This window comes from Salvelinus sp. IW2-2015, linkage group LG20 (assembly GCF_002910315.2).
Source record: "Salvelinus sp. IW2-2015 linkage group LG20, ASM291031v2, whole genome shotgun sequence".
NCBI classification, from domain to species: Eukaryota; Metazoa; Chordata; class Actinopteri; order Salmoniformes; family Salmonidae; genus Salvelinus; species Salvelinus sp. IW2-2015.
This window is the reverse complement of record NC_036860.1, coordinates 62,885,565-62,904,961: the sequence shown is the minus strand read 5'-3', so window position 1 is coordinate 62,904,961 and position 19,397 is coordinate 62,885,565. Positions and strand designations below refer to the sequence as shown.

The 19,397-nt window shown below is 46.0% G+C and overlaps 1 protein-coding gene across 1 annotated transcript in view; it reads right to left on the bottom strand.

Annotated features, from left to right (window-relative positions):
- Positions 1-19,397, bottom strand: part of LOC111981002 (integrin alpha-1) — a 95,930-nt gene that overhangs the window by 34,299 nt on the left and 42,234 nt on the right. The window contains 5 exon segments of the mRNA XM_070449762.1: positions 10,870-11,014; positions 16,170-16,243; positions 16,574-16,748; positions 18,023-18,173; positions 18,581-18,729. Of these exon segments, the coding sequence (XP_070305863.1) occupies positions 10,870-11,014; positions 16,170-16,243; positions 16,574-16,748; positions 18,023-18,173; positions 18,581-18,729 (694 nt within the window).

Sequence of the window (19,397 nt, the reverse complement as noted above, 5' to 3'; positions counted from 1 at the left end):
TATCCTTCGCTTACGGCTTACTACCTGACATACACCCGATCGCGTCTTGATCTCGAAGCTAAGCAGGGTCGGGCCTGGTTAAGTTACTTGGATGGTGAGACTGCCTGGGAATACCAGATGCTTAAGCATTTTTCCACTAGGGGTGCTCTTGGCATATTAAAAAAGCAAACACTGCCTTTGGTTAAGCGTTTGATGCTGAATTGACTAAATTCAAGCTGTATATGGCTAGTCTCCCCTGCCCTTTAATCACGATCAAAGTTCCTTGTCGTTGTCAGGAGCAATGCCTTTATTTAAAGACAAATAAGAATATTGTTACTGAATGCAGCCTTGGGGGTGCTTGGTGCTTCCCTCGCCGCTGTTCAAATGATCAGGCGAATTAAATGCTGGTGAGGAAGGACACTGGACTGATGTCTGATGCCTGTTGTTCCATGGTGGAATTACAACCCTCTTTTACGGAGTAAATCAAAAGCAAAGAGAATTGCACTCCTCCGTTTTGTTCGTTAGAGAGATCCTGCTATGAGTCAGTGTTTCACCTTGACCACCTTCCCTCCCTCCCTCCCCCTTACTCCCCCTCCCTCCCTCTCCCTACCTTTTTCCACCTTCAGCCCAAACCACAACGGGTCTCTTTCACCACAACAGCAACAAACTGACAAGAGATCAGCCCACTCAGACAGTAGGAGGGAGGACACATTAAAAGCCGCTGATCATACCAAACAGAATGCTCTCATGTAGATATGAATCACTAAATGTTGATATAAAGTTACCTGACCAAACACAGAACAGTAGACAAGCACGTTAAAAGTAAATTTAGAGCCTCAAAAAGGAATATATTCTCATTTTACAAGCATTCAGAAGAGGCTGAGGTTTGTCAAAGCATTCTTGGGGGACCAATCAGAAAAGGATGCAATAAAGTAAATAGTTTACTTTGCACGCCTTGCAATTAAGATACATATTGAGAAGAAGTGATCTCAGAGGATTCTAAGGGATATAGGATTAAAGTGCTCTGAGCATCAGCCAGAATCAGCTTCCTGTGTGTCCCGCTGTGTCCCTGCGATGCGCCCTGTTTCCTTGGCCTAACAGATTCATGCCTGGCATCCTTATCAGCCTCCAACCAGGCTATCTCTCATCTCGACCACTTAACCGCCACTGGCTGATACAACCCTGCCGTTAACTATACAAAACTTGGCCACACATTCTTTCCCAAAATAGGGAAAGCATATACGATAATTCTGCGAAAAAATATTTACATAAATTTATAAAATATGTGTCTAAGCGAAACAATCTGTTTGATTAAACATGTAGTTACTGCAGACATCATCAATAGCATAATTGCTCTAGAAATAACTATTAGCTCAAGAATTGACTTACTGTGTGGCCCTCAGTACAGCAAATAGCTTGACTGCCTCTGCAAACCGAATCTAAGTTGGTTAACCGTTTACACAGGCAGCCCAATTCTGAAATTGGACCAATTATTGGCAAAAGATCTGGATCTAATTTCCAGCCCAATAATGGCAAATATTACAATATACCGACTGGTAAACGCAGCCTAAAATACTATGTGTAGTATACGCACTTGTCAATCAGCTTCTGCTACAATACTTCTCAAACAAGTTTCTCATAAAACTGGATGACAATAATAAACACCCATGTTACAAAGTGAAAAAGCAGTTATTCAGAAATATCCAATTGGTGCAGGTATTCACCATTTTAGAAGCATAACTTATTTACTTCACATTGAGATTAGGTTAGTTCCTAATTGTTTTCACTCCCCAGTGGTAAAGTCCCTGTAAAGAACTTGTTGCCTCTACAACCTACCCACGTACCTGTTGACCTCGAAAAGCTCCTTACTAATTGCTTGTTTCACTGTGATGATGACATTACAATGTTCAGATTCCCAACTCTCCTCTACGCTTCTGAGCCCTCTGGACACTACGTGTACATAAAAACACCTCTCTGGTGTTAGACAAATCATCCTCTCAGGATCAACGAGCGGCATCAAAAGACCATAAGATCCAGGTGGCAGTTTCCTCATCTCACTGAGGTGGAGCCATCACTGCCCTGTCCGTTCAACCTGTCTGGCTCCGCTCCAAGATCGCCTCACACACAGCCTTCGAAGGGTACTACCAACACACACCGCCCAGAAGGTATGAAATACAAAGCTATACGATGGATACCAGTTTACTGCCATAAGTAACATCTCTTATGAGTGAAGACTTGAAAAATTGTGCTGAAAACTGTTGGCAATGTTTTCAGAATGTGCAATCACATGCTGTTGCGGATTTACCTTCGAAGAAGGGTATTTGCTAAATAGCCCCTTTTTATATTTTTTCTCTTTTTGGGGAGGGGACTCAGTAGGGGGACAGTCACTCAAATAGTTCATGTCGCTAACTTGTTTTTGTTGCAATTAGTCCTAGCCTATCTACCTAGTAAGCCATGGTCGAATACACGGGTCCCCCATTGATTTAGTCACTTCTTTGTGGACCCACTGTCTACTACCCATCTATAATCCCATCCCATAAAATCTTCAAACATTCTCAAAATCCAAGCTGTCTTACAAATGCAAATTTAACTCCTCCGCGTGCCCCCCCATGTTTCCCTCACAGAGTGAAAACTCTGTCTGAAGTGAGTGACTCACCTAACACAAGACAATAGGTACATTTTTCTTCTTGTTTTCCATTAGTTCCCAACCTCCATTCATTCTCGCAAACAAGATGATGCTTCCCGAAAGAAAAGTGATATCAAATTTCGAACTGTAGGCTTGTCACCTTGGAGTAATCTTCTGCCTTATGCCATATATCGATGCAGGATTTCAGTGGAGAAAGTTTCCAGCTTCTATAGAATAACCTCATCATCTACAAATGGCAATTTGGTCAAAAATTCTCCGATGTAATGTAGAAGTGAATACTTTAGAATTAATCGTGTCTACGAAGTTGCAATTGTGTGAGCCTTGCCTAACTGTTAAATCAGGAAAGGCAATAGAGACTTCTATAGCCATTCCATAGACTTTGAGTTACTTGTGAGTCGAGCATCCACTTAGCGAATGGTCAATTATCAATCTGTTACTAACCTCATTTAAAAGTAACTCCCCAGTAAACAGAAATGTAGAAACGGTAGCTTGCGACCAGATATTGGATTATCTACTACCGACATGGGTTTATAGTACAACAGCATTTGTGGACATCATCCCATGTTAGGATAGATGGTCTAATCCATATAAAAATACATAGTTATGAACCACATGAAATAAAATGTTGCATTATTATTTTGCCGATGCAAAGCTACATAAATAGACCTCCCAAAGCAGTGCCCTACATACTACACCATCTGACTTAAGCAAAGTAGCTTCACCACCTCTACACACAATCGTCACATCTGGCAGCAGTTTGGAATAAGACAGTAACCCAACCCGTGCCTATGTGTTACCCAGGTGTGAACTCCCTCCATCCTCCCCTAGGAGCCGCTAGGTTTCCTCCGCCCGTATGAAAGAGCCACATACGAAATAGTCTAAACACCACCAGCCCGGATAGTTCGTGCGTAGCGAGTCTTGTAAAACCATCTGGGTCCAAACAATCCCACGCCTCTGGAGTCACGCCTCCTTCCAACACCCATGAGAAATGAAGTCCATATACTACAGCCATAAACAAGATGCCAAATTGAGGAGACCCATGCAAGTACAGATCGATGAAGCAACAGAGACACGACCGAGCATAAGCGAGAGGAAGTGTATCCGGAAAGAGCAGTTAAATACAACAGAGTGAGTAGCAAACAGAGCGGTCATAGTCCGAAAGGACCATCTTGCAGCTTGCAAAGTCACCAGGAGAGCGGAGGGCAGAGTCCCAATTAGTAGGTTGAGACAATCACAGAAACCGAACACGTCCTGCGAGAGCGATCAAGAGCCTAGAGAACAATCCTCTACAGTGTAGTTTAATAAACAGGAGGTCAAAGTAGAGAGATGGAGACAAAAGTGCTTACGAAGAAGAAGGACACGACAAGTAGTTTGGCGAGTCCAAGAAGATAGGAGAGAACAAGAATCGTATTACAGGAGTACGAGGACAACGAGGGTGCAAAAAGTAGAGGGTATGTACAGATCTACGGTAGACCAGAACTGCCCAAAGTAGAGAAACAATTTCACAACCAGGCAAGAAGTAATAATACATTAGAACAAAGGTCAAAAGGTAAGGATAGACAACTCGTGACAGGGAGAACACAACACAGGGGCTAAGAATTATGTATTGAGACTATATCCTACAGGGGAGGGCCACACCTAACGTAACAAGAGCAAAAAAGCTTGAGAAGCGTGTCAATGGGCAGAGATTAGGAGACAAATCACTTAAAGGAGATTATTACAACAGCACAGCCTCAACGTATTGTTACCCCCGATATACCCCACACGGTAATTACCGAACAGAGGAAATAGGAAAAGGTGCAATAATAGCGAGGACAAATATCCTAGCGAGAGGCACAGGTGAGAGTGGAAGTCATAGAAGCTGCCACCGAGAGAGGTAAAATCCTTAGCAAGCGAGATTAAACAGATTAATCATAGAAGTAGAAACAGTAATCTTGTCAGAGTAGACAGCCGACAGAGGGTACAAGACGTAGGGAGACAATCTACAGGAGACAGAAGTGGAAGCGTTCCACACCCAAAAGCTAGGAGGAACATATCATAGCAGAGAGACAAGAGTAAAGTGAGTCAAGCACCTAGAAACACCTCCATAAGCAAGAGACGCACAGGCCCGCAATAGTGGTAGGTCAACTAGTACCCGAGTAGCTAGAAACCCTACAGGCAGCACCAGCCAAGCATTAACGACCCGTCAAACGGTAGAGGAGACATATCCCCTACAGGAGACCCGAGGATGCCCTACCGAAATCATAGGATTCTAGACCATCACAGGAAGAGACAGATGGAGCGTCAAGAAGGAGGGACAGATCTACAGGAGACAGATTGAGGTAAAGTAGCCGTATAACAAGTCAAATACAGGCAGACAGATAGGATGTTCAAAGTAGGAGACAATTCCACAGGAAAAGAGGTAACAACATGATATTCTAAGTATCCACGCCGAGAGACAAGTCAATGACAGGAAGCGAACCAAGATGGAGGTACCAAAGTAAGAAGACCGAAGTCAGACATTACAGGAGACAACATGGAATAAGAATCAAAGAAGAACAATCTACAGACAGAGACAGCATGAGGTCAATTGATGACCGGAGAAATCTACAGCGAACAGAAGAGTCCGAGTACAACAGGTACGTGAGGGCCACAGCAACCCTACCCCCAAGGAGAGCGCACCAGCCACTGAGTATGTCCAAAGTAAAGGACAAGTCCCATATTACAGATGGAGGTCCAGAGATAGCAAACAAGACAATTCGGTGACAGTGGGGAGATTTAACATAAACATGACATCATACTACGTTATAATCACTCAGCCTTGGAAACAAGGAAGACGACATCCATCAAAACTATGATACGATGAGCTCTTCTCGCGTTTAAACTAAAGCTTTATAATGTCTATGAGGGGGACCGTGTAGATTGTGATAACGAGTTAATTGACTACAAAAATAGCTAAAATCTTAAAAAAAACTTAGCAACCTAGCCCAACATCTATGCCAAAAGCCGCACAAAACACAACAAAGTATTGCAAACTCAAAATGATTAGGTAACCCAAGGATGTATCCTAATGTAATTAATTAGTCAAAATCATTTAGCTTCAGCTTGTGATGACCAGTCACCTTTGCCTACTTATCGGAATGCCCGGATGTTTCATGACCTAAGTTAGCAAATTGTGCTTTCATAAAGCCCTTATATTATGTGCAGGTCGCCAAAAGTTGTCACTACACGCACTGGTGGCATGGGTTACAGATAGAGGCCCCAGGCCTTAAAAAACCGCCCAAAAAGCTAAACACAGCAAGAGGCAAACCAAGCACCGAACGAATGAGGGATCATAATGAAAATTGGCTTGGCAACAAAGAAATCTACCGTAGAGAACCCAAGAGCCGGAACCTAAGAAGAAACCCCGACCAAGCGCTCCTGAATGGTGCCGCCGCCCTAACTTCTTTCTGCCAGAAATATAGCACTGGACACCCACAAAGCACTATTAGCACAATAAAGGGGTACATATCAAGTGAATAACATCAATAATAAAACACCAGGGCCTTTAAGCCAATTAACCCAAGGACTTCGAGAACATCGGCAGTTATCCTGTAAAAACCAGTCAATGATGACTAGGTAACTAGCTATAAGCCATCTAGTATAAGTTAATTCTTATTGTACAATGACTGCTAATACATTCTGTGCACAGACAAAACCGCAATTGAGATAGACGTAAACCACTACAAGGCCACCCAAGTTAGGTCTGCAACCAACCCAATGGGGCTCCAATCACAAGACCGAAATAGTGATAGCAACACTGGATTTGAAACAGGGACGTATACCGAAGCAACACTCTTAGCCACTTAGGTCCAACGAAGTGCAATTGACCTTATATTGACCAGCAGCTCTGCATTGGCGGCCAGCTCAGGAGTAAGAACACCGAGCAATAGAATCAACTTCTTTTAACCTCTATCTGCCATTCTCAAAACTAAAAAGCGTTTAGGCCACCAGCGACGAGTACTGACGGGGCGTCTCGCCTGCCATTCCCAAGGAAACCGTAATCCCAACTTGTAATGACGTGGAATGTTTAATTCTGTTCAAAGATGCCAGACTTATACAAGGGATTCGCATTAGCTTGTCCAGTTTAGTTCCTTCCAGTGCAACTATCCCCCCTCTAATGTTATACGTAATTTATATCCATCAGACTCTCCAGTTTGTGTCACCGGTCTAGGTTACTAGAGGCCCGACCCTAGGATTGAGCCTGGTCCCCCCAACGACCAGTCCCTCCCCGGTAGCCCTTGACCCAAGGCCCGACCAGGTCCGATGAAGCACTAACTCCCAACCCATGAAGGATGTCATGCCCACCCAACCGTAGCCCAGTGAATAGCGAACTCACGAATGTGGCATGTCATGTGAGTAAAAGATCCTGGAACTTGGTGGAGAGCCTTAGGCCGGGCAGGGATGACATGACAGAAGGAAACTGAGCAGCACCTGTCGTCGTCCCCTTTCATTGACTACCGATAAGTCGACTGTCTGGATGTGCTGTTCCTCCGATCCGAACGAGGTTACGACCACGTATACTCGTGTCGCGTGAAGGGTAACACAGATAACCCCGTCAGAAGCGCCTTCCTGTGCCACTGCATATTAACTCCACTACCACTAGCGCGTTTGATGCGCATGACTGAAAAGGTACAGCAAATTCGAGTACACCCACCGTGCGCACGTGGTAGGGCAGCCACCCCACACCACACATAATCGAGCCACCTCCCTGGAGGATTGCTATCGCTTATATTGAGCGTTAAGAGCGGAGGGGTGCCGAGCATGTCCACTATCTACTCCCAGCTGATCAATTGTACCTGCAGCTCCCTTCCTCCCCTGGCATTAGTTCACTTATATAGCTTCTCTCATCTGTTGATATGAGGATCCCTGTGACCTGTTAGGAGCAATGAAGGTCTATGCCGCACACCAGACCCACTATTTCTGGTACAGCATTCCCAGCAAAACTACAAAGTGTTTCACTGATCACCAGGAATCCAGAATGTTTGTAGTTAACTTCTGTGCTTCGCCATAACCCGCCCAATTCAGATGTGCGGACAAAACAGCCTAAAGTGACAAGGAGTACAAAACCTGAACATTTGTAATCAGTTATTTTTATCCGAGGGAGGGACCCGAAGAGTGCGAGCCACCGTCCTGTGTAGGAAGCCCCCAAGGATAGATCCTGTATAGGTGCTCTCAGAACAGTGTCGAGTTCGTGAAGACGGGGGGCTTAACAAACGCAACCACCATGATGGGGGTTTGCGTAGTTTGACACTATCAGGCATAGAACTCCTAGAAACATCCAAGTGCTCGTTTCAAGAAAGAACTGTAGCATTGGAATGCCGAAACCCACCATGAGTCCGTTCAGATAGATAATGCACAGATCTTGTTATACCAGCAACCAAGGGATGAGAGTCAGAAACTACGTCAATCAAGTACAGGTAACAAATGATAAATACCTAGCAGTTATGATCATCAGACTAAAGTTACTCAGTATCCAAGGGCCCACTTGTGACCCGGTATGACCACGAAGAATGATGACAGAACAAGGAGATGCAGACCCAAACATATAGGCCGTGCTTAGTTGAATCCTCTTGCTTATTTGTTCAGGCTGTGTGATTGGATGACTACAATAAAAAAGTGGTGTCCGAGGTGCGGAAAGGAGCCCGGTGAATAATGAGGCCGAACCAATTCAAATGGTTAACCTACTGACAGACAGACCCGTGTCTAATCGAAGTAAAAGCCCAACATATATCAGTCCTACCTTACCCACAAAAGTGTACTTTTTACATACAAAGTTCTAACTTCACCAGATATGAAGAAAGGCATCTCAAGATCAATTATAGGGTGACTAACACATTGCGTTGAGACACAATGATGATAGTCAGCATAGTACACGGGCGTCCGGGGCCACAGACAATTATGAGTCCCAAGCCGGCTAAACATGTAGATACCAGAGGCTGCTGCGAAGGAGAAGCGAGAGGTGAAAAAAACTATTGAGCGAACAGAGAGAGTAAGTGCACGGTCCGCTAGTGTGTGTGGTGTTCCGTTGTGGCTGTGTGTTGTGTGTGTGTGATGGTGTATGCTGACGTGTGGAATCCGGCTGGCCCCTGTTGTGGGGGTGCCCCGTGTTGGGGAAGGACCTGGAAAGAGTGGTCTACACGCAATGTCATGTCGCGTAGCCCCCTAGCAGCGTGTCAGACGAGCCGTACTCGTGTGAATGCCTCACGAGCCCACAGGCTGTCTGCTGTGTGCCACAATGCTCTGTAGGGCTTGTCGACCCGCTACCCTCAAAGTGTGTTGTGGAGCTAATCATCTCTAACTGAGCACTCGCTTACCCGCAGTAGAGTTTGTTAATGCCAGCTTGCCCTGCCTTACCTCTGCCGCATGTGTGAGTGGCCATTTCGTCTATGACAGGGGACGAACAACAGCCACAGAGTGGCTATTCTCGATGACACGTTTATTAAATAACATTATTCTTGAATCCCTCACAGCGTCTTCACTGTGGCCCAATGCCCCTTGTGCCCCTACTGCTGGTCAGGGTGTATTATTTGAATGATAGGTATGATGTGCAATGAATGGATTTGCCATTTTAAGGACGAAATGTGGAATTAATATGGTTGAAATTTTTAAGGTTTTGGGGAGAAGTTTGCAGTGAAAGTGCCACTTTTTAGGATGTCAACATAAATTAATGTATTTATTTTAATTTTGTCTTGCCTTTTAATCATTAATGTGTTATTGTTTTAACCATCAAGGACCACTTTGGAAACAAACGTTTTAATTAATACTTTTAATTGATGTCCTGGGTCCACATTGTACATTTTGTTGTATCGGTTTGTTACCCAAAAGTAAATTCAATTCAATTCAAAATAGTACTAGTGGGTGAGGTGTGCTACTGTTTAACCCTGTGTGTCTGTTATTTCAGTTAGAGTTAAAGCATGTCAGCATCCAAAAGCCACCCTTTTCCTATATAGTGCACTACACTTGCCAGGGCCATAGCACTCTGGTCAAAAATAGAGCAATATAAATGAACAGGAAGCCGTATGGGATGCAGTCCATTGTTTCTGTCTATATTCAGAGTAATGGTGCTGGACCTGTGCTGATTTATACAGGAGCTGGAGAGGCAGAGGACTTGCACAGCATGTTCCGGTTCCGAGTGCCAGTGGCAGTTGGTCATTGGACCACGTGTCCCAGTTTCCAGGCCAGTTACAGGTTTGTCATTGGATAACTGTCCAGTTTCCAAGTGCAGTAAGGTTGTCATTGACATGTCAGTGTCAGTGCCAGTCCAGGTTGTCATTGATCCTGTCCAGTTTCCAGGTGCAGTTACAGGTTGTCATTGGACCACTGTCCAGTTTCCAGTGCCATAACAGGTTGTCATTGGACCACTGTCCAGTTTCCAGTGCCATAGGCTGATCATTGGATTCACTGTCATTCTACAGTGCAGACACCGGTTGTCATTGGGACCATTCGCAGTTTACCAGTGCAGTACAGGTTGTCATGTGGATCACTGTCCAGTTTCAGGCAGTACTAGAGTTGTCATTGGACCACCTGTCCAGTTTCCAGTGGCAGTACAGGTTGTCATTGACCACTGGTCCAGTTTCCAGTGCCAGTACAGTTGTCATTGATACTTGTCAGTTTCCAGTGCCAGTTACAAGTTGTCATTGCACTGGGTCTGTTTTCCACGTGCCGAGTACAGGTTGTCATTGGACCATGCAGTTTCAGTGCCAGTAAGGTTGATTGACACTGTCCAAGTTTCCAGTGCCAGTAAGGCTGTCTTGACACTGTCCAGTTTTCCACTTGCCAGTACAGTGTTGTCATTGCCAGTTCCAGTTTCATTGGCAGTACAGGCTGTCATTGGACCACTGTCGCAGTTTCCAGTGCAGTCAAGTTGTCAGTGCACCACTGTCAGTTTTCATTGCCGTACAGGCTGTCATTAAGACCACTGTCCAGTTTCCAGTGCCAGAAAGTGTCAAATCCTGCACCACTGTCCAGGTCCATTGCCAGTACAGCTGTCATTGACCACTTGTCCAGTTCAGTGCCAGTACAAGTTTCATGCACCACCCTGTCTCCCAATGTCCATTCCAGTACGAGGCTGTTCATTGGACCACTGCTAGTCCAAGTTTCCAGTGCCAGTACAGGTTGTCATTGGACCACTGTCTAGTTTCCAGTGCCAGTACAGGTTGTCATTGGACCACTGTCCAGTATCCAGTGCCAGTCTGGTCTGGTCTGGACTGCTATGTACTTACCCACGTACCCCGCCAGGCTCTCCTTCCTCTCATCCAGGGGGTCTTGGAAGTCTGCGTTTAGAGGAACCACGGTACCCTGGTCGGTATGCATCACTACTGTCCCGTTCCACTCATACGCCCCCACAGCACCCAGCATCACACCCTCCTACGAAAGAGAGAATTAGTGAATCAATTAATGAATGTCTTTTTATTTAACAAATGTAAAATACATACTGAGAACTTCCGCACTCAACAACCCGGTCGCATTCCGCTTCGCTCCACAGGTAGTATCACATTTTCATTTCATTTCATTACAGTACAACGGTTTGATTTGTTTGATCGTAGCTAGCTACATAGCTAGCTACATAGCCATCTTTGTATCAAAGATAATTGTGTAGTCTAGAGCGATTTTCTAGGTTAGCTAGCCAGCTATTGTCGTTCTTTTAACGCAACGTAACGTAATCAACACTGCTAGCTAGCCAGCTAGCCCCCGAATAGCAGCACTGTAGAAACTATTACACTCAACGGAACGACTTGATTAGTGTAGTGTCAACAACGCAGCCACTGCCAGCTAGCCTACAAAGTCAACAACGCAGCCACTGCCAGCTAGCCTCTTAGCATATGTATATCTTAATCAGTTTTAGTCAATAAGATTCTTGCTACGTAAGCTTCACTTTCTGAACATTCGAGACGCGTAGTCCACTTGTCATTCAATTCCTTGCATTAGCGTATGTCTCTTTCTGTAGCCTGTCAATATGTGTTGTTCTATGACCCTGTTCTCCTCCTCTGTGCAGACCATAACAAACGCTCCACCGCGTGCGCGGCCACTAAATCTGGTGGTCAGCGCGCACGGACCACGTGGGATCGTTTCCAGGGTCTCCGTAGCTCTGGAACTGCGATCTGCGGCAACAGGAGAGTTCATCTCAGCCATGCTCCTCCAGTCCTCGACTTCTTGCACTGGGAACGGAAACAATGGATCACCAAGATACACTTGCTACTCCTCTGGCTCTCTCTTGTCGCGCCACGTGTTCTCGCACACCCCGAGAGCTTTTGGGTCAGCGGGTGGGCACCGGGACCTCATCCTTCCCAAGTGTCATTTCGTCTTCTCCCCTTACACTGTCTATGCTCTTTGAATTCCATGCTGTCACAGTTACATAGCCCTTCAAGCTTAACATCCTTATCATTTATCGCCCTCCGGTTCCCTCGAGAGTTATCAATGAGCTTTGAGCTTGATAGCTCTTCTGGAGGACGCGTCACTCTCACAGTTCTGGGCGACTTTAACCTCCCCACGAATCTAACCTTTGGACTCATTCCTTCTGGCTCTTCCTTCATCCACCTCGCTCTCCTCTTTTGACCTCACTTCTCACCTTCTCGCCCTACTCACAAGGCAGGCAATACCTCGCAGACCATCTTTACTAAGATGCTGTCTTCCACTAACTCATTGGCAACTCCCTCCAAGCTTCCGCACCAACCTTGTAATCTTTTCCCTCTCGCTCTATCCAACACTTCCACTCACATGCCCTATCGGATGGTATCGCGCCGTCCAACCTTCGCTCTCTCTCCCGCTACCTCTCCTCTTCATCCTATCATCTCTTCCTTGCTCAAACCTTCTCCAACTATCTCCGATTTCGCTCCTCAACCCTCCTCTCCTCCCTTTCTGCATCCTTTGACTCTCTATGTCCTTCTCTTCAGGCGGCTCGGTCCTCCCTCCCGCTCCGTGGCTCGACGACTTCATTGCGTAGCTCACACAGGGCTCCGGGCAGCCAGGCGGAAATGGAGGAAACTCGCCTCCCTGCGGACCTGGCATCTCTCAACTCCTCCTCTCTAATTTTCTCTTCTGTCTCTGCTGCTAAAGCCACACTTTCTACCAACTCTAAATTCCAAGCATCTGCCTCTAACCCTAGGAAGCTCTTGCCACCTTCCTCTCCTCCTGAATCCCTCCTCCCCCCCTCTCCCTCTCTGCAGATGATTCTGTCAACCAATTTTTGAAAAGAAGGGTCGACCATCCGATCCTCGTTTGCTAAGTCAAAACGACACCGCTGGTTTCTGCTCACACTGCCCTACCTGTGCTCTGACCTCTTTCTCCCCTCTCTCTCCAGATGAAATCTCGCGCTTGTGACGGCCGGCCGCAACAACCTGCCGCTTGACCCTATCCCTCCTCTCTTCTCCAGACCATTTCCGGAGACCTTCTCCTTACCTCACCTCGCTCATCAACTCATCCCTGACCGCTGGCTACTCCCTTCCGTCTTCAAGAGAGCGAAAGTTGCACCCCTTCTGAAAAAACCTACACTCGATCCCTCCGATGTCAACAACTACAGACCAGTATCCCTTCTTTCTTTTCTCTCCAAAACTCTTGAACGTGTCGTCCTTGGCCAGCTCTCCGCTATCTCTCTCAGAATGACCTTCTTGATCCAAATCAGTCAGGTTTCAAGACTAGTCATTCAACTGAGACTGCTCTTCCTCGTATCACGGAGGCGCTCCGCACTGCTAAAGCTAACTCTCTCTCCTCTGCTCTCATCCTTTCAGACCTATCGGCTGCCTTCGATACTGTGAACCATCAGATCCTCCTCTCCACCCTCTCCGAGTTGGGCATCTCCGGCGCGGCCCACGCTTGGATGTCGTCTACCTGACAGGTCGCTCCTACCAGGTGGCGTGGCGAGAATCTGTCTCCTCACCACGTGCTCTCACCACTGGTGTCCCCCAGGGCTCTGTTCTAGGCCCTCTCCTATTCTCGCTATACACCAAGTCACTTGGCTCTGTCATAACCTCACATGGTCTCTCCTATCATTGCTATGCAGACGACACACAACTAATCTTCTCCTTTCCCCCTTCTGATGACCAGGTGGCGAATCGCATCTCTGCATGTCTGGCAGACATATCAGTGTGGATGACGGATCACCACCTCAAGCTGAACCTCGGCAAGACGGAGCTGCTCTTCCTCCCGGGGAAGGACTGCCCGTTCCATGATCTCGCCATCACGGTTGACAACTCCATTGTGTCCTCCTCCCAGAGCGCTAAGAACCTTGGCGTGATCCTGGACAACACCCTGTCGTTCTCAACTAACATCAAGGCGGTGGCCCGTTCCTGTAGGTTCATGCTCTACAACATCCGCAGAGTACCCTGCCTCACACAGGAAGCGGCGCAGGTCCTAATCCAGGCACTTGTCATCTCCCGTCTGGTTACTGCAACTCGCTGTTGGCTGGGCTCCCTGCCTGTGCATTAAACCCTACAACTCATCCAGAACGCCGCAGCCCGTCTGGTGTTCAACCTTCCCAAGTTCTCTCACGTCACCCCGCTCCTCCGCTCTCTCCACTGGCTTCCAGTTGAAGCTCGCATCCGCTACAAGACCATGGTGCTTGCCTACGGAGCTGTGAGGGGAACGGCACCTCAGTACCTCCAGGCTCTGATCAGGCCCTACACCCAAACAAGGGCACTGCGTTCATCCACCTCTGGCCTGCTCGCCTCCCTACCACTGAGGAAGTACAGTTCCCGCTCAGCCCAGTCAAAACTGTTCGCTGCTCTGGCCCCCCAATGGTGGAACAAACTCCCTCACGACGCCAGGACAGCGGAGTCAATTACCACCTTCCGGAAATACCTGAAACCCCACTCTTTAAGGAATACCTAGGATAGGATAAAGTAATCCTTCTCACCCCCCCCCCCCTTAAAAGATTTAGATGCACTATTGTAAGTGGCTGTTCACTGGATGTCATAAGGTGAATGCACCAATTTGTAAGTCGCTCTGGATAAGAGCGTCTGCTAAATGACTTAAATGTAAAATGTAAATGTAATGTAAATGAGTAGCCACACGTGAGTACAACAATAAAGTCAGATACAAAACTCAATAAAGTCAGATAAGACAACTTATTTCCATTGTGGTCCTCGTTATTAGACAGGCAACAGAATGACAAGCACATAGAGATACTAGGCAGCTCATCTCCTGTCTTTGTAATGGCGTCTTCTGTGACAGCATTGGCAGCGCCATTGAGGGCCTCTATCCAACTCTATGGGACAGCTATGCTACAGCACAGGAAACATGAAGAGATCCCACAGGAAGTGGAAAAGTCTCAGTGGAGTAGAGCTAAATGGGACCAGAGTCACAATGCACCGTGTCAAGAAGACTCTGTTGCGGTAGATACAGGAAGACAGGGTAAAGTATTTCACAAGAGGGAGATGTTCTTCGAGTATGAGTGAGACTGGGGTTGGACACAGGGCTTACGATAAGTTATTCAGGACACCCGCTTAACATCCCATCTGAAAGACAGCACCCTACACAGGGCACCGTACCCAATCACTGCCCTGGGGAATTGGGATTTCTTTTTAGACACAAGGAAAGACAGCCTCCTACTGGCCCTCCAACACCACTTCCAGCAGCATCTGGTCTCCCATCCAGGGACCAACCTTGCTTAACTTCAGAGGAAAGCCAGCAGTGAGATGCAGGGTGGTATGCTGCTGGCCCTGTATGTCTGAGTCTATAAACATTGCGTAAGTGATATGAGGCATTGGCAGGGGAGGAGAATGCAGGGGAGGAGAGGTCAGGGGCCCTGATACAGCTTCAGCTGGGAGTGACGGTGTTTATACTAGGTGACGTAGGAGGAGGGGGAGAGAGAGACAGAGACGGAGGAAGAGAGGGGGAGAGAGAGAGAGACAGATAGAGCCGGAGGGAGAAAGAGAGAGAGAGAGAGAGTGACGCTGACTCAGGAGGACTGGAGGAAAGCATGTTTGCTCACACTCTGATGAATGCACCCAAAGTTTGGACATCCTCTCACAGAAAAGACATATATTTTTAGTTCTTCCCTCTCTTCCCCCATAGCACAGCACAGGTCTCTCTGGGCTGAGAGAGAAAAGAGGGTCCTTACGTCTCTTTGTTGGATCACAGTGAAACAGGGATAGATGAGATGGTGAATGACAGATAACACAACACACACCATCGTTCTGCACTGTATCTGACTGGAGGCGATCAGTGGGCAGTAACACATTCACAAACATGTGATCTCCTATAAACTGATCCCCATGGTAATATGCTGCACCCTTTAGCCCAGTTGACAAGTAGGAGTTAATACACTATTAAAATAAAGTATTTTGAAATATATATTTTTTAAATAAATTCTTGCAACTATTGCCTCCGGGTGTTTTGGTTTTTGGGAAAGAAGACTTGCATATTTTAAAACCCTTTTTCTTTTAACAGTGTAGGGCAGTGGAGTGCAGGGGTGGAAACAGGAGAAGAGGTGCGGGCACTGAAACTATCCTGGATTACAGTTAGAGTTAGTATGAGTTAGTTAGTAGGACAGAGGAAAGGAAAGCAGAGATAGAAACAGACTTACTTTAGAGGTGTGGGCACTAAATCCAGCCTGGGACATCTCCATCTCAAAAGACGAGGTGTAGTTACCTGACGTTGCTGTGGAAAGGACATTCACATTGATCGGTTATTACATTATTACATGGTCTTGTTATCACAATGGGTATTAAAGACCATGTAGAGATGATATGAATCTGATCAATTTCACCAGTATTTAGGCCTGGAGAGAGGAGGAAATCTAGTGTAGAGGTTAGCATTGGGCTTCAAGTACTGTCGCCCTGACCCAGAAATGCCTTGGCTTTTTGGGTCAGTAGTATTGATGGTGCTTATTGAATGATGATGTGCTATAGTGAGTAGGTGAGAATTAACACTGCCATTTTTATCACCGAGTTCAAACATAGAACGTGATTAATGAGGGAGTCATCCTACCCTCCAAGGCAAAGATCCTGCTGCCCAGGGCATCTACGATGTTCAGCAAGGCAAACTCATCCGACACGTTGAAGAAGTGATCTCCCACAGGATCGCTGGAGATCGACTGGATCTCCTCAATGAATTTCTTCACCTCCTTGATGCTTCTGTTGTTCCTGTTGTAATCACCAAGCACCTAAAAACATATATTTATGTTTTATTTATCTAAACATTTATTTATTTATCCTACATTTTAAATGACGATATCAAGTCTGAGAAACAGTACTTAATATATACTGAGTATACAAAACATTAAGAACACCTGCTCTTTCCATGACATAGACTGACCAGGTGAATCCAGGTGAAAGCTATGATCACTTATTGATGTCACCTGTTAAATCCACCTCAATCAGTGTAGATGAAGGGGAGGAGACAGGTTAAAGAAGGATTTTTAAGCCTTGAGACAATTGAGACATGGATTGTGTATGTGTGCCAATCGGAGGGTGAATGGGCAAGACAAAACATTTAAGTGTCTTTAAACGAGGTATGGTATTTTTTATTTATTTAACCTTTAAGATAATTTAACCTTTAAAATAAGAACAAATTCTTATTTACAATGACGGCCTACACCGGCCAAACCCGGACAACGCTGGGCCAATTGTGTGCCGCCCTATGGGACTCCCAATCATGACCGGTTGTGATACAGTCTGGATTCAAACCAGGGTGTATGTAGTGACGCCTCTAGCACTGAGATGCAGTTCCTTAGACTGCTGCGCTACTCGGGAGCCCACTCGGGAGCCCACTCGGGAGTCCACTCGGGTATAAGGTGCCAGTCACACCGGTTTGTGTCAAGAACTGCAACGCTGCTGTTTTTCACGCTCAACAGTCTCCTGTGTGTATCAAGAATGGTCCACCACCCAAAGGACATCCAGCCAACTTGACCCAACTGTGGGAAGCATTGGAGTCAACATGGGCCAGTATTCCAGTGGAAAACACGTGTAGAGACCATGCCCTGATGAACTGAGGCTGTTCTGAGGGCAAAAGGAGGGGGGTGCTACTCAATATTAGGAAGGTGTTCCTAATGTTTGGTATACTCAGTGTACAGAATGTGGTCCATGTAAGAAATAGGACTTGAACCCATAACCCTGGTTCTGCCGCGGCTGGAAAATTCCCAGTTAGAGGATTCCCTTCCTGCTTATTCTCTCCTGATTCCAGGATTTCTGGAAAACCTGGGCATTTTGGGAAAGTTTTGCAACCCTTATCCTGCCTGCACCAAGCTAGCGAACCATCTAAAATAGGTGATGGATGGTGTGTTTATTTGAAGTATGTCAAAGGACCTGGATGTGAGCTTGTCCTGACTACAAGGTCTGTTACAGCTCTGCTCTCACTGAGGTGAGGAATATGATGGATGAGGTATTGTGGTTATTGAGGTATTATGGCCTTACACTTTTGAGATGGCCTCATACTCACAGCGATACCGAACCTCTCGATATCGTCCTCCTCACATTCTTTGATGACCTTGTCGAGGTTATAAAAGTCATGTGACTCTCCGTCCGTCACAATTATCATGACCTTCTTGACCCCCGGCCGCGCCCCTCGCTCCACAGTGAAGGCCTCTTTCCTGAAGGGACAACAGGGTCGATCAGAGGTCAAATGTCAAAGGTCATGGCATAAGTAGTGATATCCCTGTGATCATGAGATGTGAAAAATAGCATTTTACATCAGATCTAGTACAACAAAGGAAAAAGTGTGTTTCCGCGTTCAGGACACACAAACCATTAGGCATTACAATATTTAATTTAATTGTATATCTATGACGCAAACACCCATTAATTCGAGACATTAAGAGAGAGCAACACCTTGAAAATACTTCATTCATTTTCACTCACTTCACACAGTACAAGAAATAGACATGCTTAATTAACTGATTGGAACATTCAACTGAACTCAATTCAATTAAGTGGAATTGAAGTAAATTGAGCAGGACTAAACTGGACCAGACAACCCTGGTTTACTGTTGTACTGTACCTTGCAGTGTCAATTCCCAGGGCGGTCATAGTCTTGAAACCTGTTTGCTGGGGAAGTTTCTCCACTTTGGCCAGGAGGGATTGAGTGGTATCAAACTGGCTGAGGTTGACATTGTGAGTGACTTCCTCTCCATACGACACAATGCCCACCTGGAACAGAAATCTTATATTCAGACAGACGGACACTCACTCAAATACTCATCTCATCTTACTCACTCTCTTCCCTTCAACCTCCTTTACCCTACATCTCACTCTCTCCAATTCCCTCTTTTCTAACTGTCCCTTCATGTGACACACTTCAATGCTCAGAGACAGTCTGGTTTGGGAGTATTTGTGGTTTGGTCTGGTGATTCTAATGTGATGTCATTCTCTTTATAAAGCAGGGAGGATACTTATCCGGCTATGGAATATGTGATCTACAAAGGGAGAACTTCATAGGACAATATTTTCCAGCGCCGCACAGAGGAAAATGGTTATTTCACCATTAAACTAAACCACTGTGAACCAGCTCCTCTCCAGGGTCCGGGGTATTCTGAAGAGGAATCTCTACATAATGCCTTTGGACATTAAACTAATAACAGTATGGATGATGATTTAACAGTGGTTATTGTGAGACTAATGAACAATGAATAGATGATCACAATAATCATAGAACTCAAAAGCAAGACGGTGACATACTACGCTATTAAATAATGAGAAGATAGTGAATTGCATCAGTAGAACGTGACGACCCAGTTTATCAGTAGAATGTGACGACCCAGTTTATCAGTAGAATGTGACGACCCAGTTTATCAGTAGAATGTGACGACCCAGTTTAT